This window comes from Phoenix dactylifera, chromosome 9 (assembly GCF_051530095.1).
Source record: "Phoenix dactylifera cultivar Ajwa chromosome 9, Ajwa_hap1_PhDact_Kaust_v1.1, whole genome shotgun sequence".
In the NCBI taxonomy this organism is placed as follows: Eukaryota; Viridiplantae; Streptophyta; class Magnoliopsida; order Arecales; family Arecaceae; genus Phoenix; species Phoenix dactylifera.
The window spans coordinates 31,477,218-31,504,976 of NC_143198.1; the positions used below are offsets into that span (position 1 = coordinate 31,477,218).

The window sequence follows — 27,759 nt, forward strand, 5'->3', positions numbered from 1 at the left end:
TGAATCAAAGAAGTCATTTGAGTTGGGGTGCTAGAGAAGGCTTGTGAAGATGTAGGAACTCTCCTCATCGTCATCATCGAAATGGATCTTCAATTTGAAAAATGCGTGATTGGTGGATGAGAGGTTCCTGAAAGGATGGTGATTTTATTCTTCCGGAGAGAAACCTTGGAATTGTCTCCCAAAAGCCCTAAACAACAGATTTCATCTGAGAATGAATCGTCAGATGGGCAGTTGGAACCAAAAGACATCCTCACATGAATGTTTGGGCAAGCTGCCATGGTCGACCATGTCACCAAAAAGGGTTGCTGAGATCAAAGATGCTCCCTCAGAGCTGGAAGATGGAGGGCAAACCGCTGTCAATAACCTTAGCCAAAAAAACCCGCTGTTGATGAAGTAGTAGATGGGATCCTGGAGATCAAGAAACCAGGCTAAACTGCGCCTGCATGATGGTCAGGAAATGGGACCAGACATGGCTCTGCTGCATGCATGATCCCCTACTTCATTGTAAATATTTTCAAATTGTGTTCCCTAGATGATATTGGCGAATTTATGTTTCATACGGAACCATGCAAGGTGTCATTGTTCAACTGATTCTTACGATAACTTGGATAATCCTGGGCATATAAAAACGATTCATGTTATTCTCTTATATATGAAAAACATCAACAAAAATAAACTCCACCATCATTTGTCGCGAGAATATTGATGCTTGTACCAGAACCCACCCTGTATTGCATGAGTCCTCTCATGCATTGCTCTTTGGATATTTTCTCTACCATGTAAATTTACATTTCTATATTTGTCGCTTTGAGGCTAAATTACTCACACCTCAATTGAGCCTTTAGGGTTGCAAAATAGTCCTCTAGAATGTAATCAAATATATGCAATTTCATTTTATGTGTTTATGCAAGCATTCGTCATCTCAATTAATATGATGTTAAGAGATAACCAAATGCCATTTCAATGCTACTACATATATCTATGGAAAATCTTTATTCATAGCAAGCTTTTTTCAAATATCAAGATTTAGTATTATGCAATGACTTTTTAAAAATGTTCTATTCATCTGTCTCCTACTATACGAAATTTTCCTATATCAATAATAAATATGGAATGTTGCTGATACGCGCTCAATTTTTCCTTGCTAGTCAAGGTTGCATGTAAATATCCATAAAAAAACCAATAAACTTGAATACATCAATTGGTTCCTTTATTGTACATACCAAAAAGGTCCTATATGCAAATGATTCACAGATTTGGGCATAGCGAAAATGTGAATTTGGCAGTGGAATTCTGATTTGATATATGCAAAAAGAATTTAGACAAGCGCATTAGTTGAAGATTGGTGTGATAAGCTTAGAAAAATGTCTAAAAATAAGAAGAGACGAAGAAAGATTAGATTGATACTATGAGAAACAATTTTGAGAATAGGAACCTTGATCATGCATAGAAATAGAAAATTTAATTTGTAAACAAGTTAAATGCATAGAGGAAAAATAGCAGTCATGTAATTACTTTGTTTTGGCTGAACATATTGTAAATGCGACATGAGCTCTTTTGGTGCATAACTCCTTTCCCCCGAGTCACCAACAAAGGGGTTTAAAATAAAAGCGTATTTGGATGGGCATAAGATATGATATTTTACTTTTAAATTTAAAAGTGGCGGTTAGCATTTGCTTCTAGAATAAACTTCTTCAACATCCCTTAAATTATGAAATTAGAAATTCCTATTTTTAGCTTAAGTTCTCAGAGTCCATGACTTTTCCACCCTTGCATTTTTTAACTTCTGCTTTTTTTTTAATCAAAAATTTCAGCAAATTTATTTTCTTAATATATAAAAGATAAAGATATGAATTTAAAATTTTAAAAAACTTATTTGTGTCATAAGACAAATGTGATAATGTTGTCAAGTATGATATGAAAGAAATACTAAATTTTTTAATATCTAGCTACCGAAGCCCAATAATAAAGTAAATATTTTCTTAGGCATTTTCTTAGTAAATTTAGATATATATTTTTGTCTTAGGCTTTGTTTGACAGGGCTGTAGATAGTAGAGCTTTCAGAAGTAAACCTTTTTGAAGTATAGTTTTTATAAAAAATTATTTGTTATTTGGTAACTACATTTTTAAAGTACTGTGGAACTTTAATATATGTTTGGCAAATAAACTAAGAAAGTATTTTTGGTATGACAAAATGACCATAAAGAATATTGCATACTATTATACAACAGAGTATAAAAAAATAAAATATATATTAATACATAAATATATGATATAGTATAATATTATTGTAATGTAATATAATATTATTCTAATATAGTTAATATAATATTGTATACTATAACATAATAATATAACATAATTCGATATTATATAATATAACATATTAATGTATTATGATAATGTAATATAAATTACACTATACTATACTATAATATAATTCGGTATTATATAATATAACATATTAATGTATTATGATATAATGTGATATAATATAATATAATATTTTGATATAAAATATTATAATAATAATAATTATTATATATTAATAATTTATTAATATAATATTTTTAAGAGCTAATTTTTTTTAAAAAATATAGAGACACACAATCATACTTGTAAAAGTGAGATTTTATGATTATTTTCTTTCTAATGCTTTCTTTGTTTAAAGCGATGGATAAATAAATAGATGAAAAAAATAATACCTCGATCATGTGACAAGGGAGAAAGCTAAAGCCGATTAGGGTTCCTTGTTTGTTGGAGCTCCTTTAGATTTCTTTCTTTTACAGTATAAATGGATACTTTGTGTAATTATAAAGTTTTATCATGGGTATTTTGACCTAAAAAAATTTATAAATGTAAAACAACTTTCCGATAAATGCTAAAAGTATTTTTTCGAAGAAGCTCCAAAATAGCTAAAACAGCTTTTCGATTTTTTTACTAAATATCTTTATTCTATCTAAAAGTACTTTTAAAGATATAAAAAGTACTTTCTCGCCCACCAAAAATATTGCCAAATTGGCTTTAATCACAGTATAAAATGAGGCCTCTTTTCTGATTCGATCACCTCTGCTCGTATAAAACATTTTAGACCTAACCAGTCCAAATTCATCCCCTTCCCATGGACGGCTGACAGTGTACTGCACTCACACTTTCACGGCCTGAGATGTACCCACAACCACCGGCCTACCAGCCTATTCGGCTATTCCCCACCCTCTTCCTCTTATAAATCAATCAACCATCCATTCGACCCAAAATATAGCGATCGTCACCGAGTCAAGGGCCAGGTGCAGGCGGGAGCTCTCCTTCAACGTCTCCTAGCGGCAGCAGAAACCAACGGCGGTGATCCGTCGGAGAAGCCCCCGATCCCAATCTCACGTCCATCGATCCATCCCCTCCCCCTTCCGATCCCTCTCTTCGCCGTCCCTTTCTCTCCTCCCATCTTAGCCCTTCGAGGTAAGTCTCCGATCTATGCCCCTACCCCTCTTTTTATATTCAAAGACGCCGCACTCGCTCTTCTCCCCCCTCTCTCTCTCTCTACGTCCCCAATGGAGCTAGGGTTAGGGTTTGGGTCTCACGTGCGGCGAGGGTTGTGGTATAGGGTCCCATGGCGGAGTCCGGCGCCCCGGGGACGCCAGAGAGCGGGCATTCCGGCGACCACGGCGGGCCGCCGGGAGGAGGAGGCGGCGGCAGCTCGAGGGAGCAGGATCGGTTCCTCCCGATCGCCAACATCGGGAGGATCATGAGGAAGGCGATACCGGAGAACGGCAAGATCGCCAAGGACGCCAAGGAGTCCGTCCAGGAGTGCGTCTCCGAGTTCATCAGCTTCATCACCAGCGAGTCGGTGCCTTTCTTCCCCCTTTTCTCGTCTGTTTCTATGATCTTTTTCTGTTGGTCATGAATTCTCGGGTTTTGGAGCAGGGCGAGTGATAAGTGCCAGAGGGAGAAGAGGAAGACGATCAATGGAGATGATCTGCTGTGGGCGATGGGGACGCTGGGTTTTGAGGATTACGTGGAGCCACTCAAGCTCTATCTGCAGCTCTATAGGGAGGTGATCTTCGTGCTCCTCTTGCTCCAAATTTCTGTACGCATGAGTTGATTATATTGAACAATTGGACTTACGTATGGCTTAATTCTTTTCCGTGAATCTAATCCTGTTGGTGCATGCACACACTTTTGTTGGTGCTGAAGATGGAGGTATTTCCTTTTGCCTCATTTTTTGTTTTCTTTTTCTTCTCTATTTTTCACCTCTCTTTGTACGGCATTAGCTTCTGTCGGAGAAATTAATGGGTTTGGTTTTGTTCTTTCATGTCCTTTGAATTTGTGAAATTTTAAAGGGGGACAGCAGGGGTTCACGTTCTGCAGATCTATCTGGAAAGAAAAATGGTGCAGTTGATGGGGATCCTGGGGCTTCGGTAGGTAGGTCGCTGCTTTCCTCCTTCATACCGCTTTCGGTGCTTCTTTTTCCTTGTTACTTTTAGGTTAGTTGATAAAGGTCTAGAGTTAATGCTCATGTTGTACCTACACTTCTTCATTGCTACGGGAATCTGTACCGTGACTGTTGCAAATATATACTTACTTGAGTATATATTTTGAGAACGCATTTCTGGGATTATATGTTTTTGCTCTATAATACTCTACATACAGGTAACTTAAGTACTGCAATTGCATCATTGCTGGCTAAATATGAAATTCCAAAAACTAGTTTAGCAATGTTCTGTTTCTCTTTATTGCATGTTATGCTTTCTTTGAGCGTTATTGACTTATTGTTGAGTGCGTAGCCTCAGAATATATTTGAACAGGTCTTTAGGATTTCATTAGATATGCAGAAAACTAATTCTAAATTCTAAGAAAACTTTATTATAATCTGGCAAGTGTCATAATTATTATTCTGTAGATAATCCATAGAAACTTGAATTTGTTGTATTCTGTGACATTGCAGCAAATGGATTTTGCATTACTGTTAGATGAGAGTGATCATATTTCGATCATGATGATTTTACAGCCATTTTATCTTAATTTGTGATGCCATACTGGGATGTTTTTACATTTCCACAGCCTGTTATTCATACAGAAGTCAAAACCTGAAATAGTTGATTGACTTGCCATCGATATTTATGGCTTTACTCAAAGGTAGTGTTTGGTTGCAGAATAAATCTTGGACAAATGAGGAAAACTTATCCAAATAAGTATGGAGCGTATTTCTGTGCATGCATGCTTTTAGCCGGAATCTTATTGAAAATGAGAGCATATGAATTGATTTGGATCAATATGAAATTTCTACCCATGCTTATTCTATATGTTCTCCCTAGTTTGTAACGTAAGACTATTTCGTGGAATAATGTTTTTCCTATTTGGTTGGATGGACAAATGAGGAAAAGTTATCCAGATAAGTATGGAGTATATTTCAGTACATGCATGCTTCTAGCTAGAATCTTATTGAAAATGGGAGCATATGGATTGTGATTCGGATCAATATGGAATTTTTATCCCATGCTCATTCTATATTTCTCCTTGATTTGTAATATAAGAGTATTCTGTGGAATAAGGTTTTTGTGTCTTTGTTTGGATGGATAAGTTTGGAGGTTATTATGATATTGTTTGGTTGAAGGAAGAATTTGAGGGGATAATTAGTGTTTTTTTTTTTTGCTCGGAAAAACTGTCCTTCCACCATTTGTGAAAAATGGCCAAGTCTAACAAGGTAAGATTGAATGTGAGTGCAACATCCACTAACCATGCCCCCTCCCTCTTGCCTCATGCATTTGTAGAATATAGTTTGGTTATAATTGCCCATATGTTGTTTATGTAGAAATGGCCGTATAGATGTATACGGGTATGCAGTGGTATTGCAACGCCTACCATACACACTCCAATTTGTCCACTGCATGATGCTCGAGCTCAAGGATAGTTTTTTTGTTTCGGACAAAGGTGGCCTACACTTTCTATGCCAAAAACGGCTACGTAGGAGTATTGCCTTGGGAAGATATAGCCATTCTTGCATACACCTCCTAGCGACCCCCTTCCTCTTGTCTGGCCACATATGACCATGTAGTTGCCCGGCTTTGATAATATTTCCATCAGCTCTCACTTGTATAAAAACGACTATTTAAGCATTGGATTCTCTCTAGCTAGGATGAGGCATTGTTGATAACAGCATGCCAAAATTTTAGCGAGCACATATAGACATATGTATACTATCAAAGTATGATTAACTAACCTGGCAAAGTATCATTTAACCAAAACTATGATCATGTGAAAAAATTGACGTATCACGTATAAGAGTGAGTGTAAAGGAAGATATAATACAGTATAGACCATCCACCTTAGGTACCATGATTGGAACCGTGCAAACAAAGTATATGGTATATGCCTCGTGGGCTACACCTGCAACTCAACTCAACATTTCTAATAAAGTAGTATAAATAGCTAGGTCATCATGCAAGAAGTGGGAAGATAAGAAGAACTACGCCAAGTAGGAGGACATGGACCATCATATGTAAAATGCGGTGTGTAACAGGAGGACATGTGGCATGTCATGACAAGGGCAGGAGGTGAACTACTACAAAGTGGCTTTGCTAAAGGTGTGATAAGCATGGCGGCTTCCTTGAGTGTTTGAATTTCTTGCGTAGGGCATATAAATAGCCACTGACCTGCCGTTGACACTTGTACCACATCTTTTATATCCCTAGAACATGGCCGATGAGCACTACATAGTGCCTTTTGTCCCATCTAGAGGGGGTTGGTTGGTTGCTTGTCATGAACAATCCTAGTAATATTGTAACAAAGGAGACATGCATGATGAAAGCGAAAAACAAAGAGCAATATGGGCATGATGCCAAATTGAACATCATATTGCTTGACCACTTGGCCCCTCCCACCTCTCTAGGCACTCACTCTTATATAGCCACCCCTCTTGTGTGCTTGTATGTGCCCACTGAGATGTCGTGGTCCTCAAGATCATCAACATCTTTGTCCGGGAGTGGTGGGTCAAATAGGGATGTGAACGGGGCGGATTCAGTGTAGTTAGTGAAAAAACTGAAATCAAACCCGAAATGCATCACTGCTTCCTGAAATTGAAACTGAAAAATCGAAAATTGTTTAACTTTTTTAATTTAATTTAACATTTTTATATATAGATATCTAAATTAAAGATATCATCTATAATTTTCATATTATTCATATCAACTCAATATGTCCAAAAATAATAACACAACCATCCAGCAAACTCAATAATTCTAAAATAATAACACAACTCTCTAAGAGACTCAATAATTCTAAAATAATAATGCAATCATCCAACAAACACACAAATCCAAGTTAAAAACAAATCCAACTGCATTAAAGAAAACAAGTCCAACAAACACAATAATTGCGAAGAAGAACCGAAGGGAGGAAAAAATCCGCTTCTCTAGCCTTTAGGGTTTGTCCATTTAGTTATTTACCCATTCATGGTCTATGGACGGTCCATATTACATGGGATGGAGGGCTAGGATCTATACCAAATATAAAGGGTACTAAGAGCTATCGGGTATGTTCGGTTTTGGATTTGTTATTGGGCTTTGGTTTTGGATCGGGTTTAGATCGGGGAATTCACGAAAACCATCACCAAAATCACCTCCTTTTGATTTCGATTAAAACTGTCCCATCCGGCTCAAGGATGGGTAAAATATTCGGGTATCTGTCCCTACTGACATCCCCTCATTTTGAAGTACCTATCGTTGTGTTGGTGGCGATGAATGAAATTATGCATGGGACAACAAGCTATAACAATATCACATTACATCCTTAACTTGTAGGGTGCGGTCATCTTGAATATCTTGAATTGGTGCTTAAGACTTCTCTAGGACATTCTATAGTTGTGCATGTCGGTGGTTGAAGAAATTCATAGAGAACCTATGTTGATCGGTTCCCAACTCCAGGGTACTCATTGATGTGATACGTAACATTGCGACAAGGAGCTAGGAACTTGTCCATGTCTGCATACCCTGCATTAACCAAGTAAACTTTCCCAGCATGTACAATACAATAAAACTTGTTTAAGACATGCTTCACGTATGTTTCAAGTGCAAGTCTTACTCATTAAGCTATGCTTAACTAATCTTCAAGTACTACAAATCCTTGATCTGTCAAGGCCCATCATGAGACCCTCATAATAGTAGCACATTCCTTGCAACCCATGGCAACATGGAAGAATGCGTAATCTAACGCGCTGGATGCTATGATGTTTTGTGAGGTCCACCCTTTTCTGTTAAGATACCATGGTCAGTGGTCAGGATGTGGTTACAATTGGTGCATCCTATGCAATTCTGCATGGAGGGAATGTACAACATTTTAATATTGTGAATCAAAGCTGTTCTCATCATTTTTTGGCACATAATTTACAAGGCAGGGTAGAAGTTTGGGTTGTCATGGATGCGAGTGTGCAAAGGCACATTGCCGTCTGCAGAACTATATACTTGTACTCGAGATGCTTTATAGCCTTTAGCGCATGGTGAAGTGATAATTGATTGTCTCTCCAGAGTGCTAGAAGGTCTCTACGAGAGCACCGGATTTGCGAACCAGTGGCCTATGCTGAAAGGAAGATGGCTAGCTGCTCCTATGCGGTGATGTGCTTCATATCCACTATCCAAACTCTGGCCACAAGTGTCACATAGAATATAATTGTGGTCATCCTAAAATAGTTTTACCTACAATGTGGATGACCGCTAAGGATGTCCTGTATGAGCATGTCCCGTGAACAGCCTCGTTCGACATGGTAACCTCTCAAAATGTGCTGGGGTGACAGACATAAGAAAATAACAATTGAAAAGCTGCATCCCATAGCGGGTCGTCATCTCCGTCCCTGCACCATGTGTCTATGACGGTTGACAAGGAATACATATACATCTGAGGACAACAATGCTTCTGGTTAATAGTCAAACAATAACAGATAAATAGATGATTAATCCACAAATAGAATGAAAATTGGCATAATAACATATTGAAGTATTCTAGAAATTGTAGTCAATAAGCATAGATATATCAACATGCTGAAGTACTACATGTCCATCAGAAATAGCAGTAGCCCATAGTGGCTACAACAAAATATGGGCCGTCCCATGAGTGCAAACTACAATAGTAAAAGGATGTTCCAACATATATGTAGGGACAACATCAGAAAACTCGGAGCTCATATGAAGGCGTATCTCGCTATCATTCATTGCACTAGGATGGAATCACTACAGGCCATATAACTGCTCTTCCTGTCCTCAAATATCTAGAACAAGAGCAGCTCAATATCAGTTGGGAGTTTATACACAGTCCTGTGAATCCTCTTTATGCAGTCCCGGATGGATGGTTTCTAGATTTCCACTTCAATTTTTCAAGCTCTAACTTCTGCCTATCAGCTTCTGCAAGATCATTCAGGTAGGCTGGATCATTTCCTCCTCCTTGCATGGGTTACACGAGAGTCAGTGCCCTATGATGCCCTTTTCCCTGATGTATTGCTCCTCGCCTCACTGTAAGCTGATATCCTTTATCCGTGGACATGACCAGGTGTATGTGTCGCTGATTTGTATGATAGAATTTTGATTTAATGTACTGATGGAGACCATCTTCATGGTATCTTGATTTGCCCTTGGGTTGCTTATCATTTGCTTTATTGAGCTTATTAAAATGCTGCAACACTTAATTTTGCTTTGAATTCATGCAAATTTCAACAGTTCGGATGAAATGTTTATGCCTGGATAGTGCCACTTTCTAGATGGCAAATTATCTAGTGTTCGCTAATCTTTAGCTCGTGCATTGATCTCTAGGATATGGTACGCCAAGATTGGAAAATGGATGGACTTGATAAGAATGATAATTTAAGGTTCATTTGAAGGTTTCTGGAAGGAAAATGCTAGCAAATGAGGGTAACTATGTAGTTAAGGTTTAAAAGTACATTGTCCTTCTCTAGTTAGGTTAGAATACTGGTTAGGCCTGAAGACCTCTGAAACATTCTTCTGAATCAATGCATGTATCATAAGGGCTTATAAAATCTCGGAGAAGCATCATTGATCATTAGTTCATATGCGTATGTTGGATATGTAATAGTAGGGACTTTACCTTCAATTTTTTGTCAACTTACAGTATTCTGCACTTTGCAAGAAGCCTCCATAAAAAGAAAACAGTTGCTTTAAGGTTAACATGGGAACATGATAGGGCTCTATGGAATTGGAATTCACATGCTGAAAGGGTGGAAGATCTTGAGGAAGGATGACGTCTGCTGGAACTGAAGCCCATAATGATGGCAAATTAGTGTCACCCATACCTAGGAGCATTGACTATTAGCAAGTAACCATATATTATTAAAAGTAGCAAATAACCTGATATTATTAAAACTAGCAAGTATACTAAAAGGAGCTAGTATTTTGGTTCAGTTAAAATGGTAGGTTTTCGGAAACCCTGTCTACCTATTTGAACACTGTCCATATTTGGTGATGGGTGTCTGTCATATAACCAAGCAACCAAAAGATAAGCAGTTTGTTCTTAACCACTGTAAGAGATACTTGCACATAAGCAATCTGTCTCCTCTGTCACTCAAATTGACATTTTATTTTCAGCCCTAGCACTGACCACATTTAAGTTATGGTCAATTATTTCCTCAAATTATAATGTCCACAAAAGTCATCTTCAACTAATCCTGTTATTGGAGTTTTCATTGCACTCCTGACCTTTAGTGCTGTCCAAACAGATCCTAAGGTACCATTTCCTCTTCGATTCCTTCAACACTTGAGGCCATCTAAGCTACATGCCTGGTAGGGTTTCAGTCGTGATATCATATCAACCTCGTAAAGGATAAGCTCATTGCTTCTAAATTATTGTCTCCTGCCATACCTTCATATGTGATACAATTTGGCATGCCATGCAGATTCATGGGCTAAGAAGCTGTGCTTAAATGGAATTTTTATATTCTTAATGGTTACTCTTGGATGCACTGATCTGGTGACCCTATAGCTATTGCCAAATACTCACCTTTTAAATATGGTATTTGTTGACCATTGAATTTAATCCATGTTGGATGAAGATCATCCAGCCATGACACATCATACTTGGAGTAGGAAAACATAGATTTAGCAAGTGGATGGCAACAGAAATCTTTGGTAGGTAGTGCAATATTTGTTGTGGCATGTGATATTATAGAATGAAGAATAAGAACTTCTGATAAAAAACTTTTACTTAAAAACTACAGATGAAAAGAAAATCACAAAGGGTACCAGGGATTTTGTATATGACTTTCAATTTGTAAGCAAAACAATTCTAATTTTCTAGTTTGCTGCATCCCTAAATAAATTCAATTTTTGATGTTTTGATTCAGTGAGGTATATCCTAGACCAGTACTGTTGACAGTAACTAAAAAGTTGTGGCTGATGACTCTGCAAAAGTTTTGAAATTACACATATTAAACTTTTGCTTGCCATTGCTTCTAGGCTTGACTTGCTTCATAATGTTACCTTGAGGAAATCCCCTTGAGTCTCTGATGAAATTCCTTGCACATGTGATCTCTACTTAAAATTCCTAAATGGTCTGAGACTATGGCCTGTGACCCTACTGTGTTGTTTAAGCTGGTCGTGCCTTGTCTGCAAGTTGAAACTTGAAGTTTCTTCGATCTTGTTTTCTTCTTCTGCCTCTGCACCCGTAGTTTCTTACTTCAGGTAATTTCATCTTTGTCTCGATCATCTTTCTTCTCAGCTCAAGACTCTTTTAGGGACCCTTTATTGTGCATATCTTGATTTTGTTTTAGATTCCTTATCTCTTTCAATGCTTACATTGTTGATCCATGTATCTGATCTCCTTAATCGGTTGACATAAGGACATGGATCGATTATTATGAAATGGATCCAAATTGATGTCCCCTGACTTGGAATAATATGGAGGTGGCCCTAAGTAGGCATACTTGGTGAATGAGGATTCATAAAGCCGACCCAAATAGTGGGGACAAGGTTATATGATGATTATGGTTAGGGGGGTACCTTCAGCTGACACAATGGCTATAAGGATCTAAGATCACCTGGCATGAACACTTAAAAACTCAGCACGAGAAATATCTTCCCACTCCTTGAGAATGGAAGATATCACTGTTCAAACCCAGATGTTCTATCTAAATATTTTGGATATTATTGTTGCATTCAGAAAACGAACTGGAAATGTTTTCCAAATGATATGTGCAATGGAAATTCCTGACCCACTTAGTTTTCCAGTTATCCTTAAAGCAGATTTCTTGGGAGCCAAGTGTTTGCTAACGGAGGTATGTCTCAAACTACCCGTCACTGTTTTTAGTGCATTGACTTTAGGTCTTGCACTACTTTCTTCATATGGGAGCCCTTCTTCTGTGACATCTGTGACGAAATGGTACCTGGCTTGTTATGCTGCTATTTAGGTTTCTTCTCCCGTTAGGGTAAAGCTCGGGTGCACCCTTATATAGATTACCTGCTTCAAAATGCTTTTTACTTAGCCAATCTCCTTTGCTCCATTATTTATTTGTTGGCATGCTGGTTTATATTTCCTTAAATGTGTCGGTTTATAATTTAATTGACTGATCATTCAGATTTCATTAGTTCTCGCATATGCATTTACTTTTATCCTTTCTCATACCATAATCTTGATGTATATCTTATGGTTTACCCCCTAAAGACATTTGACTATTGTTTAATTTTAAGCTTTTATTCTAGACTGGAGAAAACAATTGGTCATTATTTTCTTTTGTTGCAGTATAATGCTATTTAGCATTGGATCTGCTGGATGCGGGGGAACGATGGTTCCTTATGCTGTTCCATACATGTTTCCAGCGCTAAGGATAACTTATTGATTCTAGCTGCTGCTTATACTTCTCTCTAGTTTCCTGTTTTATCTTACCTGATCATCTTCATGGTGACTTGTCAGTGTGTGAGGTCCCAGCTTGTTTCTTGGCTGTGGCCTGATGAGTTTCCATCTCAGCTTACAACCTGATCCAAACTTTGTGAGTTCCAAAACCTTTGGATAAGGGTGGGTGAGGTGAGGCTAACTGAGTTAGCTTTGCTACTGTTCTCTTCTGACCAAGTTTCTCAGAGCAGACTGTTATGACATCTGGAGCTTAGCTTTCACAATTTCCTGGAAGAATTGAAGCCACGGTTGTGCTGAATGATACATGTTCTTACAGTTTGTGTCCTATAGTAGTTTGGATTTTCTAGAATGTCATTAGAATTCAGAAAATGTCTATTATCATGATATAAATTACAATTTATTTGCAGATTTTCTGTTTCAGTGCCTAGTTTCTTTTCATTTAGCAGGGAAACAAATAGCAAGATTCTCTGCTGCAATTAAGTTTTCAAAATCGTTGTGGGACTTGCTGCTTTGCTTTTATTGTAAATCTTTTGCAGTTCATTGACGAGTGCTAGAACAAGAAAGGTACTTAAATATAGGTCTAGCAACTAACACTGGAACTCACTGTTTTGGGACCCATGACTTTTACCAATTTGTTTTTCCAAGCATGGTTTGCATTGAAATTTTCCAGTTTGCAGTTGATGAAAATCACTTGCCTGTTTTTGTTTGAGCTTGAGCTGAAAATGAATTGAAGACAAATCAGATATCAGTATATCTCTATTTTTATCCAAATGCAAATGCAGAAACAGAGATTAATCGGATGTAAAAATTCATATCCATATATGGTTTAAGCTGATACTGGTACAAAATAGAGATATGAAAGTAATGAATATAAATATAGATATATACGCGCGCGTATATATACACATATATATATATTAAGGAATGCCGAATCGGCTCATATCGGCCGATTCAGCCCGTACCGAATTGGTCTGATTCGGTGTTAAAAAATAGTACCGGTTCGTACCGGTTGGCATCGATCTGATCAAATTTTTTTGGACTTTTGGAGGCCAAACCAGTGATATCGGTTCGAAGCGGTCCGAATCGGTATCGAATTGGTTCGGTGGCTGACTGGTATGCCTACTAATACGTGATTCTTGATAATGGTATTATGCACTATTTAAGGCATAGACTGAAAGCACGTTGTCACCATCGGATGCAGCACGTTTTCACCATCGGATGCACATTATTCTTTTGCACGAAAGAGCGCCACTTGATTATTGGATTAGGACCATTTCCACAGCCGCAAAACCACTTTGTGGAGTGGTTTGGTCATGGTTAAGTGGTTAACAAATTGAATTCTTAAGTCGTTGGTTCCTGCCTGCCCGATCTGGAATGGTGGAAAGATATAAGATCTTCTAGATTCACCATTTCAACTAGCTACAGAATAGATGATGCGGTACAAGGGATAACAAGGAACAAGTAGATCTTAGTAAAAGATTATCATATGTCATGCAAAGGAAAAAATGTAAATAAAGGTAGGATGGAGCCGAAGCACATGGAAGGAAGTAATACAACAACAATTAAATAGAAGGTTGGGGTCCTTATTCTAAATTTTTATCATTTATTTTTATTTGGGGTGCAAGAGAGGCTGACTCGGCTGCTAGTTGAATATTTCCACCACTATCATGCAATAGACTACAACGTCTGTAGCTGGTCGAACCACTTGGTACAAGTTATTCCTCATTATATACAAAATTAGTGCCTGTCTATATTTATGAGAAATGGTTATTCGAATTATAATTGATGGTCTATAAATCGGATACCATCTGATACATGTTGAAATGGGTTGATGATGTCAAATTCAATGTTCAAAGGACTGTTTCTCCAAATCACTTTTTTTCATCTTAGTAGGCGTGAAATCAGATTATTTAATCACGGGGAATTTCTTGATAGAATTATGAAAGTTTTGGTCATGGCCACCTCTCTCAAAGATAATGCCACAGATTTGGGTCGATCTCTATCTCTAATATGCTTTAGAAATGATCGTTATAATTTAACTCTGCTTACAAAAGATGCCCATTGTTCTCCATTTTAAAAAATCTTCTCAAGTTTTATGTTTTTTCCTTGGTAGGACAAATTTAATGTGTTTGGCTCATCTTCTCGGTTGACCATTCTATTGCATCTAGAATTTCCACTTGGACATATATACCCTTGTCACATACTGCATGGTTACATATTCCACACGATATCTGGATCAGAAGCTATCTGCCATGCCATCCATTGCATGGGTACATAAAAGAGCCTAGAATGTAGGACGACTCAGTTGTGGGTTGACCGGAAACTGGAGCCATTTCCCAAGAGAAGGACCCGGCTTGGTCCATGGAAGAAGGTACTTGAGGCCACCTCTGCGTTAGAATTATATTTGAGAGGGTGTATAAAGAAGCCATGGGCGCAGGGCAGGCTTTTGAATTCCTCCACCATCTGCTCTCCGATCTTCCTACCTACAGCAAACGGCTCAGCTCCATCGATCGCTACGTGGAAGGACTAGTTATGCCCAGAATTCTTAAGTTCCAGCTCATGATGAAACGAAACCAAGCATATATAGTTTATCCACAATAACGCACTTATGCTTGTTTCATTAGTATTTTTTATTTCTCTCAGACCTATCCTTAATTTGTTTACTTTCTTTTTCCAAGAAAAGCTGGAAGAATGGTTTCAAGATTCATCATTTCACCAGCAACCATTTTATCCTTCTACTGTTCATCTATTGAAATTTTTTTCTCAATTTTAAGTCTATAGGGCGGGCTGTTAATATTTCTGTCGTGTGGCAGTAAGTGACAGCTTCGAGAGAGATCAGGATTTCCATAAGGTCTAGCATTTCAGTAATGTCTAGAATTCCAAATAAACAATGGAACACTGTGATCTGCCGTCGTATTCGCTGCGATTTGTTCACTCCATCTAAATAATATTTTTCGAAAACGTTATCTTGTTCAGGTAAACTCTTAAAAAAATGTCAAGGAACGGCTGTTATTACAGGATAACGGTTAATGGGATTACATGCAGAAGATCTGCTACATCTTATCCAAATAAAATTTCAAGCTTGTCCAAAGTTGAAACTTCTACGGTACAGTTTTACTACTCTCGGGTGTACATATTCTCTTAAGACTACTGCTCCCCGGGGTGGTTCTCTGACCATTCGTGGTCGGTCCTCCCTGGTTTAAGCAGCAACCAATCCTCCTGGGATGTCATATATATCATCATCGATCTGGGAGGCTGCCAGGTCTCCATCAATCATCATATATATCATCAGTTCATCAGCAGGAAGCGAAGTTTTATTCCATGTCGGGCGAGGGAGCAATAAAGGTCAGGATAATCGAGACGCAGTACGTCGAAACGGACGCCACCCACTTCAAATCTGTCGTCCAGAGCCTCACCGGCAAGGACTCCACGGTGGCGGCCAAGGCATCCGCGGGCCCCAGCAGCTCCGGGCGTAAGGCTGAGAGGGCTCCAGAATCTATCGGTCGAGTAGGAGGTGGAGGAGAGCGAGGCAACGATCCAACTACGTAAGTTGTTAGCAGATTAGAACCACTGTAACATAAGTACTTGATATTATGACTTCGGTTACACCAGTTTATTTAGCCTTGTTCATTGTTTTTCCTCCCTGCACAAAAGGTGGGGAAAGAAAGCTGCTGAGAGAGAGAGAAAAAAAAATTTCGGGGCGTGCCAACTTTTTGCTTATAGCTTTTTCTTGTTAATTTAAATAGTGTCTCCTATGTTCTTTTTTCTGATTTTTTGCTTTTTTTTTTTTTGGGGGGGGGGGGGGGGGGGGGGGGGGAATTAATGATCTAACAAGTGTGGCTCAGGAATTGGGATAGGAAGATTGCTCGCGTATATATGTTATCCAATGCTAGAGGTTATGCGTAGCTCTCAGAGAGTTGCTTCTAGGATCCGGGCTTTTGATTTAATACTAGACCTCAGTGTCCATGCACAAATTACTGGAGCCTACGTTGCGTGATGAAGTTAATTGCAGGAGCTAATAATATAGGATTAAAGGAAGTTTATTGGAATACTCTCTCGATATTTGATAGGCAAGCATCCCCAACAAGACTTGAGGCCGTTGGTGTCCTCTTTCTTTCAGTCCATATGCTAGGGAGAGATTACAAATTCATCCACAAAAGTTGCTATATATTTGTTTTTTTAAAAAAAGGTTTGGGGGTGGGGATGCCAAACTATTTTTCCTGCCCTTTATTTGTATAATCCCATGCGGATCTAATCAAAAAGTTGGGTCAGGATAGGAGAATTTCATCTTGTGAACACGTACGGCGCAGGTGACCAGGCTTTTTCTTGTATTATTGCTGCCACATATTAATTGCAAAAGGAAAGGGAGATGGATGGATGATGGCCATCTTCATGTGTTCACCCGCATCAGTCCTTTGGAAGAAACCTGGTGCCAGAGATAAAAAATGGCCAACTACCAAATAGAGATTTTGAAATAGTTAAACAGCCTAAGACTAGTTGGTTTGCTGCTGTATGTAAAAAAATTTAGGAAAAAAAAAAAAAAAAAAACTCTGCATTTGGTGGTTGTGAAAGCAACGTAATAATACAACGTTCAACTTCCAAACGATGTCGCCTTACTCTGCGCACCAACAACCAAACAACCTTTTTCTCCACCAGACCAGAAACTTAGCAGCAAAAAAGGCCAGAGAACGAAAGCACCAAAGAACCATTCTACAATATATAGCTGGGAAGAAGCATTATTCATTCCCCCTCTAACCCAGCTCATTGGCAGACTCATTCTCCTCCCTGCACCACTCTCTCCTTATCTGTACTGTGATTTCATCTGCTTGTAATGAAATCTCATGAGTGGATAACATGCCTTCCATTTTATTCAAAAAAACAAAAGAAAAGAAAAGAAAAGGAAGTTGTCTGAGATATCAAAAGCATTGCTCCACCTCATGACAATATGCAAAAAGTCACTGTGTCGTCAAAATTGTACACTCAGCGCTAAATAAGAACCAAGAATGCTTGGTTTAAGCTCCGAATCCTTAGAAAATCAACATACTTGTGCTTTTGTTTAACTTCTTGAGGTAATGATGTGAACAAGTCCGAGGCTGGATATATGTCTTTTTTTTCCGCTAGGATGAGAGAAGGAAGCGTGCCTCCTCCTCTACTGTTACAATCTCTCCTATAGGTTCCTGCAGTATCTACCTGAGGGAGCAATATACGTCGCATTTAATGGGAAAGTTCCCAAGTCATTCTTCTCTGCCATCCAAAGTCAAGCATCTGTTCTATGTCCTCAGTTCAATTAACTTAAAACATAGGATTTAAATTGCACCTATAGCGACTTAGCTGCCTCTTAGTTTGAATGTATGAATAATTCCACCTTTCTTGTTGCATCTCAAATGTATAAAATGAGACAAACTTAAGGCTTTCAGTCCATCTTTCGATTAGTTCGGAAATTAAGCATCTACCTTCCTGCAGTTAGACCTTTTCATCCAAAAACTGTACTTTTTAAAATCTGAGACACAAGCTGGTCACCTAGCATCATCCAAAGGTTCTGATTCTTGTTTGATGACGACTTTATCCACATATGGGTCGCACCTGTTAAATCTTGTGACCATCAGAACACATTCAACGGTCAGTTGCATTCCTTGGATATGATGCTGCTTTGATCAGATAGTACTGACACTTTCATGCCAGAGCATTTTAATATTAAACTTCGTATTAAGGCTCAGATGTGATCCAATAGAAAGTAACATATAATTAGTGCTTAACGTTAAACTGCCAAGTTGGAGACATGCAATCTCATACAACAAAAAAATAATTATAAATTTATATTAGCTAGGTTGAATGAATTACTCTGAGAAACTATGAAATATCCAATAATAAATTCCCTGACCTGCAAGAAAGGTCCAAGTAACTACATAATGGAATTGGAGTCATCCCAGTGGTTCTTTCTTTCTTTTCTTTTCTTTTTTTTTTTTTTTGAGTGCAAATGGAGTGGGGTTAAAGCTCCCTTCTTTTACCGCCGAAAGTATTATTAGAAGAACAAATTAATACCGATAATCACAAATATCAAACCATATCATATGCTTTGTGTGAAGTTGAGTTCCCTTCAAGAACTTGGACCTCTTTCAATCACAGTTTTTTCTCATAAAATACTCGAAAAACGCTGACCTCAAGTGGACATTTTTTTATTAAATATCAAGCTTACATGTTGACAATCTTGACACTTCCTAAAATTTAGTGGTGTTATGTTTCAGAGCAAAAGATAGTTGATAATTGCCAACTTTTTAAATTTATCATTTGACCGGTCCACATATAGTTTTTGTGTCACGTGGTAAAAGCTGGTTGTTGAAAACAAGATTCTCTGATCAAACTTTTAGCTTCGGACTTGTCTGAGAACAGCTTGCAGAGATGCTTCTACTTGCATTGGACCCGACCGGTAGATATTCCAACAGAGAGTTGTGTCGTCTCGGATTAGTTCGCAGAATGACCCAAGCAAACCTCTATAATATCTTAGCTTCTTTCAGAGGCAATCAGCAACCATGTCACCCACATCCGTTGAACAGGGAAAAGTTGATGTCCATGAGATCATGGCAACAAGTTCTTTCTACAACCATGTCACCATCCCACCGCCACCCCCCCAAACCAACCGCCCACCTACCAAAAAAATAAAAATTAAAATAAAAAAAAGGATGCATGATGATCGAATAGGGCTCATCTTGCCGGTGGAAGAGAAGGACAAGCATGTGTATTCGAAAAACAATTCTTAAAATCACTTATGAGATTGTTCAGCTTGTTGAAAAGCTTAATAAGTCTACTTATATAAAAAAATGTTATTGTTCTTTTGTGGTTTTATTTCTTGAAAACTTTTTATAAATAGTTTCTGTCAACTCTCTTTTTTTGATAAAGGACGGGTGGTTTTACCTCGCTCTTCATAAAAAAAAAAAAAGAAAAAGAAAAGCAACTTCTTAAAATCTAACACCAGGGGTAACTATGAATTTGTGGATTTGATAATCACTTTCTTTTCTTGGTGCCATGATTGGTGGTGTTTGAACACTTGGATGTTATGGAGTCCATACTGAGAGGTCAACTTATTCACTATCAATTCATTGGGCTATAACAGCTGCAAGCTGGACAGCCTTGAACAGGTATTATTCATTGAAGTCGACAGAAGTATGTGATGAAGGCCGGAGTACTAATTAAGAGATTCGCTGCTTTTTTTTTTCTTCTTCTTCTTCTTTATTGTTCGAAAAAAGAAGAGATTTGCAACTTTTGTTTTGTGTTGGAGATATTGCGCTTTGTCTATATGCGTCAACTTTCTTTCTTTTTTTTTCCTGGGAGGTTTCACACCCCCTGTAATTAGGATGCAGATTTTTATTGCGTATGCAATGCTAAGCCCACTTCCAATTCGGTAAAGGCTTTGTTAGTTTTGCTTCTTCTTCAGAGTGTCATATGTCATTTTGACAATAAGTTTCTGGGATCAGGGAAAACAGTCTTTGTTCCAAAACGAAACAACTAGAGAAATAGACAGGAAACCTTGGGTACTGAGAGCCTGCCAACTAACTAGGTGGCCCTGCGTTCGCTTTAGACTAGTTTTGGACTAGAGATTAGTAAACTGCGGGGTGGCTTGGGCCAGACTTTTGGCCCATTTAAATGGGCCAGACTTGGGCTGTTACTGAACTGAATACATCAAAACTGCGAGATGTAAATTATTAATTAATTGGTTTGTATAATTAATGCTAACTGCTTTGTTATGCTTGTTTGTCCTTTTCACTCTTGACTCTTCTACCAAGAAAAAGAATTGACTTAATGAACTTAGAAGACGTATGAACCTAGTTTTTGAACAGGATCTCTTCTTACTTTTGTGTTCAGCAAATAACAGCACCAATATTCCAATCCATGCTGCATCTCCAATCCTTCCTGATTCTGTTATTCAGCCACTCTCAAGTTGTCAGGTATTCATGTTCAACTTCGACAGAAAAATCATCAGAAAAAAAAAAAAAACTATGTAATTGGGATGGCTACATCCTCCTACGGCATTCAACTAATTGATATAGCAGTATAGCTGGAGGAGAAACAGGGAAGAAAAATAATATATAGTTATTGGTACGACGCTGGGATCACGGGTTTAGGCCTCACCCCACGCTGCTGCCCGCAACAAAGCCATTGGAGACTTCTCCTTGTTCCTCAACAACAGAGGCCTCAGACACCATGAAGCAGACTTGGCCATAGATCCTTTCGAGGTGGTGGTGGTGGGGCACCCATGCCTCTCTCGGCCTGGATCCCTGCCGACAAACAACACAAGAGAAGGAAAACAACTGCCTACTCCCGAACAGATCATCTAAAGAATTTTCAATGATGGAAGGAGCATGAGTACCCTTGTCCCACTTGCCTTCCATAGTTTTGGGTCCTACTTGCTTGGTTTCCTCTTGTAACCTCTCTTTTTTCACCTTCTTTCAAATGGAATACAAGCTTTTAGAAGATGAAGATTTCTCGATTTCATCGAAAAAGGGAAACAGAAGGAAATGCCGAAGTGTAACAGTCGAATAGCACAACAAATCGCTGAAAGGCAAATTAAAGATATGTATAAATATCTTAGGAAAAACAGCATGCAATAAAATGCATCCTTCTGAAAATTGTATTAAATGTTTAAGCTTGTGGGGCCTTACCTTTCAACAATAATTTCCAGCTCTTAATTCTCAGGCCACCATGACAAGATTCGCCTGTTTCTCATGCTGAATTCAGCTTACCAAACCTCTCGTGCTCATGCTGCTTTACGAGGTCCTATTTTGTGAATGAAGGCTGTGATGAGACGTCACCTTTCGCGTTGCTGCAACGCAAGTCAAACTTACCATTCCCGGTTATGACGGCAATTGATGTCGTGGGTCCCACATCCAACATGTGATCTTGGCATGCATGCGTTTTCTCCGGGTCCAAAAAGTTGTACTCCCCTTCCCAACAAAAGAAGGGAGGAAGGAGAAAGAGCCAGCTCACGCATTTGGGCTTAAAGAAAGGCCACCGACGCCAACAGTCACTTTGGCATGCCATGCCAATGACAGCCATTCATTTCACCATGCGCTCATCTTGATGCAACGCTACAAGAACCAACAGTTGTGATTGCGTGGCGCACTGCAACGCAGTATATATATCTAATATATCTAAAAGGAAAACAAAACTTTAGTAAAATTTAACTTAATTAAAAATTTATCCTTAGTTTGGAATGCATCACTTGGCTGGACCGCTGCCAACGCATGCATCCCCACCCTAATCGCTTTGTGGAGGATCTACGAAGCAATGAATGCACCCGACGACCGCATCAGAAAGACCAGCTCTCCCACTTGAGAACTTCTGTCCATTCCGATATGAAGCATAGCGAGTAAAGCAACCCTCCAGAGAGATAAAAAAGCGGGTTAAAAAAAAAAAAAAAAAACCTTCTCCAATCACTTCCTGCCACACATGAACTTGGTTGAACATAGCCAACACCCCAAAGTCTAAAGCATTAGAATCTCACATCAACAGTAACAACAGTAGCGGCGATTCTGGCATTTCATGGAGATAATGTGCTTTCCAAATACACCCTCTCTTGTCAGTACAAGCACACCAAATAGTCTGAGAAGAAATTATTTCTCTGTGATTTCCAAAGTACTGATAACAAATTAATTCTCTGCGGTTTCCAAAGTATGGCAAGAACATTCAACAAAAAAAAAGAAAAAAAAAGAAAAGAAAAGTCGTTGTGATGACATGAGAAAGAATTTTAAGTTTTCATTCATAAAAATGGAAGCATGTATGTATCGGCACCAGCAGCAGCAGCAAAACTATCAATGGTGACTGCCTACTCTCTTTCCTTCCTCCCCAACCAACCACCAGATGCCCAATCTTTCCAATAGCTCCCAGTAATTGCTATATGGTATATATACACGAAGTAATTTCAAGCAGCAATCTCTCTCAGCTATCTCAGTCTCCCAATGCCTGCAGTGCCGAATAAACGGTACACTCGAGCTTCCCAAGAAGAAGAGAATGGTGGAATCTAGTGTAAGAAAATTCAAGAGCATCCCAGCCTCCTAGGCTAAACTGTTGAAATGAGACTAAAGTGCTGCGGAATGTAAAGAATAAATAAGGTGGGCTAAGATTAGACTGAAGGAGATGGTAAATACAAGAAGAAGAAAAAAAGAATAAATAGGCTCTTCTCTATCTCTCTGGTTCGTGCTTCAGTTCGATGAATTATTATGTGGCAGGTCTGCGGCGGTAGCTGACAATTGTATAAATTGAAGGTGGAGCAGCAAATCATATGAATCATCTGTTTCAATGCACGATACTGTAGTGCCTCACGGACACCTCCAAAACCTTCTCGCTGGGGCAAATCATCTCCTTCATCTTCATCCCGTCCTTGTAAATCTTAAAGGTTGGGACTATTCTTACGTTCTCTGCCTTGGCAATGACAGGGCTCTCGCCAACATTGACCTTTAATTCACATGCAGTAGAATCGGATTACAGAAAAGGGAAAAAAGATGAATGCTGCAGAAAGAAACTAGATATAATGAAGGGAATATCAGATTACCTTGAGAAAATTTGCAGAAGGATTTCGTGTACATAGTGCATCCACAAATGGGGACATTTGGATGCATTGCTGGCTCGATGGTGCCATGAAATAAACAACAGAAGCTCCTGAAATTATTGAAGTTCCAACTTAGTGCAATTACTTCCATGGACGATGGCCATATCAAATATCACATGCAGCAATGTTAAAGAAAATATGCTACCAAATATACCGTTATAATTAAAATAGTAATGAGAACTGAACAAGAGATTCCAGGTGATCGACTCACGAGCATTTGATTGAAAATAAAAACTCATATATACAGACAAGAACATTGAGCACTATTATTCGTCTGAGGTTGATAATAGATATAAATGCTTACACCTGTAAAAAGAACATGCGGGTAGACAGAAGGATAGCTTGATGGTATGGAGATGTGAGGTGAATAGAAACGCAAAGCTCACCAGGTAAAGATATCGCCGCTTGGAATTGTTCCATACTAGCAATCTCCTCAACCTCCCCACCGAATTTCATATTAGAGACTTCCTCACCACGAGATGTTTTCAGCGCAACTTGAGCATGGAAAAAGGCTTCAGCCACCTCACCGTCACCAGGAAGCTCCTTTCTTAGGGCTTCATAATCTCGCACAGCTTCAGCCCAGCGCTCAAGCTATCCACCCAATAAGTAAAACAATTAAACAGATAAATCCAAACTGTTCTTGGTATCCTAATCTCACATGATCTAGCGAGGAAAGGACAAGAAACAGACAATAGGAGACAATTTACCTTGGCATAGGAGGCAGCACGTCTGAGAAGGGCCTTGGTATAAGTGGGATGGATCCTTAGGGCTTCATTGCAATCCTCAACAGATTTCTCCCACTGTCCAAGCTTTGACCAGCAAGCTGCTCTGTTACAATGAAGGACCGGGTTTGATGGATCACATTTAAGACCTTCCCCATATGCCATGCATGCTTCTGCAAAGTATCCAGATTTGAAGAGCTCATTTCCTTGAGCTCGAGCTCTCGACACAGATCTCACACTATTTGACACCATTGTCACTTCTGTATCTGTAGGATCTATCTGCCTGGCCTTCTCGGCCATTGCAACTGCGTTCTCAAACCTGTAAAAATTCCATATATCATTCTCATTAACCCCAAAAGCTTTCTTATACAGAAACTTTTAAGAACTCTAAATTACTAAGCTCACCTTCCCAATGCCATATCAACTTGGGCCTGAACAATGTAGATATAGGAATCTGATCGCATACCGAAAATTTTGGTCTGCAAGGAAGACGAGGATGATGTTTCAAATTTACGCACACTTGAAAGAGCTGAATCAGCCTCGTCAAGCTGGTGGATATGGAGAAGGGCTTCTGCTCTCGATGCAATGAGCTGCAAATTCAAAACTGATTGTGACTTCTATATTCATTTATCCCCTTAATGACAGCTAAGAGATGGCATTTAATGAACAAGCAAATTAGGAATTTTACCAATGGAGAAGAGTCAGCCCCTGCTGCAATGGCTGCATCAGCTTCTCTTAACAAGCTCTTCCAGTCACCAATCTTCCTAGCATTTGTACATTTTCCCAGATGCCTCTCCACTATTTGGAGCTTCTGCAACTCAAAAGGCTCAGGCTGCTGGCCCCCAAAGTAGATATGCCGCTTTGCATCCTCAACCTGCCCCAAGCTGGCATAAGAAATTGCTTAGATAATGTGATACAGGAAAACGATTGAAAATTTAAAAGGATTACATAATCCAAAATAAATAAAGTTATAGCCATTAAATCGAGAAAGCATAAAGAAACATATCACAGAGATCAATTCATTCTAGAACCTTTAATAAAAATTTATCTCAAAGCGGATTGGGCGGATGAAGATTGACAAGTAATTCAATCATTTTTCGAAAAGAAAAGGCTCTTTCCATCCATTAAATAGCTATCAAGCGACCTTTCATAGCTAAACTGCTGATGTTTAGCAGACCAGTGACTAGTCAGAACTTATCATCTGAAAAGCAAAGCAAAGGGCATCATGGATATCTGGCGAGCATAAGGGTCGCCGATAAAATTAAAACTTCAACCGAACAGCACAAACAGACAATAAGTAAACAGAGCAAAGCTGCAACTCAATAAGAACCCATACGTCCATCTGTACAGAAAAAAGAACCCATATTTCTACAATAACGGACAACAAAACAATGCGAAAGGAAATATAATGCAGAGCAGATGATCACACCAAACAACAAACCATGGATCTAAGCAAAAGTGTCAGTTAATATCAGTCAACAAAAAAGGCATTCACTGAGCCATTCTCCAACAACCAAGGATCAACATATGATAGGCAGATCAGAAGAAGAGATACATCCCTCATAAAGATCCAATCTTTCAAACAACAAACACATCCCATGCATGAAAACAGAACATCCAGCTCCTAAAGATCAAATCTTTCACTTCATAAGTACCAAAATCTCTCAAAAAAACAGAAATTTGAATGAAAGAAATTTAAATGGAGAAGAGTAAATGCCTGGGATTCCTCACCGTAAATATAGTGAAGCCAATCTCAGGTGTGCCCGCTCGTTCATCGGATCCAGAAGGAGCACCTCCTTGCACTCCTTCACCGCCTCCCCCAACCTGCCAAGCCCCATAAGCGCCGCCGCCCGGTTACTCCGACACGACACTAGGCTACTCCGGTACGCGGCACTGTGCTCGGACATCGCAATACCTCGATCATAGAGCCTAAGCGCCTCGGCGAACTGCCCCCTTTTGTACTGTTCGTTCGCTGCCCTCGTCACCTCCCGTAGATCCGAGCTCGTCATTGCCCTCCGGGCCACCGAATCCACCCAATTCCCCATCCCCATGTCCCCGCCCGTCTTCCCCACGCCGGCGCCGGCAGTCCCGCCGCGCATTATACTCCCGTGGCCGTAATTCCCGGTGCCGGAGCCCAGCACGTCGCTTCTCGGCGTCTTCTGGGCGATCATTCCCGTCTTCCCGATTATCCCCGAAGGGCAGATGTTCCCCGCCGGAAGGACATTGGCCACCGGAGAACTCGCCGAGCTACTCCCCCCGCCGCCGGAGTAGACGAGCGGGGCCGAGCCGGTCCGGCGGTGGCCAGGCCTCAAACTCCTGCCTTCCAAGGCAGTGGCGCCACTCTCGCCGGAAATCTCCCCGGAGTGGTTCGGCCTCCCGGGAGGACCGCCAGAGGCGACGCTCCGCGCGGCGGCGGCGCTCGCCGGTAGCTTGCCGGACAAGGAGCCGGAGGAGCTGGAGCTGCTGCTGGTGACAGCCGCCGAGGCGGCGCGGGACCGGAGCGGGGAGACGGGGGAGCCAAGATCGAGGGCCAAGTCCTTGGAGTCGGGCTTGTTGGCGTCAAGGGCGAGCGCGGAGTTGAATCGATCGGAGGGGGGCTCGACCCCGGCGCCAAGATGGGGCCTTTGACTCCGGCCAGTCGGCTCGCCGGGGCGCGACATCAGGGCTAAAGAAGCCTCTCGGGCTCGCGGCTTAGATCTCCTCCGGCTACCGCACCACCCTTTTTTTTTTCTTTTAATTTTCCTTCCCTTCTGTTCCACCACTTGGATTACCGCCCGTGGCTAGCTGTAGTGTAGTGGCTGCAAGAGAAGGCGAGGATTGAACGATAGGGAGTTCTCGGACGGCGGCAGAGAGCTGACGACATTGAAGAAGAAATGGCGGACTAAGAAATGAAGAAGAAATTGTGGACTAAGAAAGCGCGAGAGGGGAACAGATTGGGAGAGATGGGGATCTCGTGATTTGGAAAGGAGGAAGCAGGGAATGAATGCGAGTAGATTTGGAGATGGACGGGAGAGAAGAAGAAGGGAGGAAGGGAGGAGAGGAGAAAAGAAAAAAAAATGAGGAGGAGAGGGTATGTAAACAAACAGAAGGGCATAGTTTCACTCCTTTGCCCCCCCCCCCTCTCTCTCTCTCGCCCCCCCCCCCCCACCACCCCACGCTATTTCACGAGAAACCCTGTTGTCCTCTACCTTCCCCCATCCATCGCCATGTATAAATACTGTATTCTTGCCTTCCTCCATTTTTTTTATAGAAAGCTGTATCATCCACCGATTGCCTTAGATTTGATCCCTGTTTGTCTCCTAAATTTCCTTTTCTTAATCAATTTAACAGAATATTTTTGACTTAAAAATGATTTGCTTAAACCCTGTTCTCTTCTAATCTTTCCATGTATCGTATTCAGTTAAGATCCAATTCGGTTAATTTAGATTTAGTTTCAGCTCTAAACTAATGTGCTTACTGTCAATCATCTCTTACTGTTTATTGTTAATTAATTGTGACTCGCTTAAACTCCCATATAAACTTCCTTCGTTTCCTTAATGCAAGCGTTTATTGTTAGACTGCACTTACTCTCTATCTTCCAAATTTCCATAT

The 27,759-nt window shown here is 39.8% G+C and overlaps 2 protein-coding genes across 6 annotated transcripts; one reads left to right on the top strand and one right to left on the bottom strand.

Annotated features, from left to right (window-relative positions):
- The first annotated feature begins 3,098 nt into the window (after nt 1-3,098).
- On the top strand, nt 3,099-13,249 carry LOC103708315 (nuclear transcription factor Y subunit B-4-like). 5 transcript variants are annotated; one of them, XM_039131214.3, is made up of 6 exons: nt 3,099-3,456; nt 3,602-3,840; nt 3,922-4,051; nt 4,192-4,197; nt 4,338-4,415; nt 5,151-11,117. In XM_039131214.3, the coding sequence occupies exons 2-6, from the start codon at nt 3,608-3,610 to the stop codon at nt 5,187-5,189; spliced, it is 486 nt and encodes a 161-aa protein (XP_038987142.1). In that variant the 5' UTR covers nt 3,099-3,456; nt 3,602-3,607; the 3' UTR covers nt 5,190-11,117. The 5 variants fall into 5 exon arrangements, 1 of the variants encoding a protein (XP_038987142.1); XR_015969079.2 differs by lacking the exon at nt 5,151-11,117 and adding an exon at nt 12,733-13,249 and having other exon boundaries at nt 3,153-3,456; nt 3,922-4,197; nt 4,338-4,419; XR_015969081.2 differs by lacking the exon at nt 5,151-11,117 and adding an exon at nt 12,733-13,249 and having other exon boundaries at nt 3,153-3,456; nt 3,922-4,197.
- A 9,189-nt stretch (nt 13,250-22,438) lies between these two features.
- Nucleotides 22,439-27,354, bottom strand: LOC103708314 (TPR repeat-containing thioredoxin TTL1). The gene is made up of 7 exons (XM_008793179.5): nt 25,900-27,354; nt 24,857-25,052; nt 24,574-24,758; nt 24,154-24,487; nt 23,833-24,037; nt 23,390-23,496; nt 22,439-23,292 (listed from the first exon to the last, which is right to left on the bottom strand). The coding sequence occupies exons 1-7, from the start codon at nt 26,826-26,828 to the stop codon at nt 23,134-23,136; spliced, it is 2,115 nt and encodes a 704-aa protein (XP_008791401.3). The 5' UTR covers nt 26,829-27,354; the 3' UTR covers nt 22,439-23,133.
- Between the last annotated feature and the right edge of the window lie 405 nt (nt 27,355-27,759).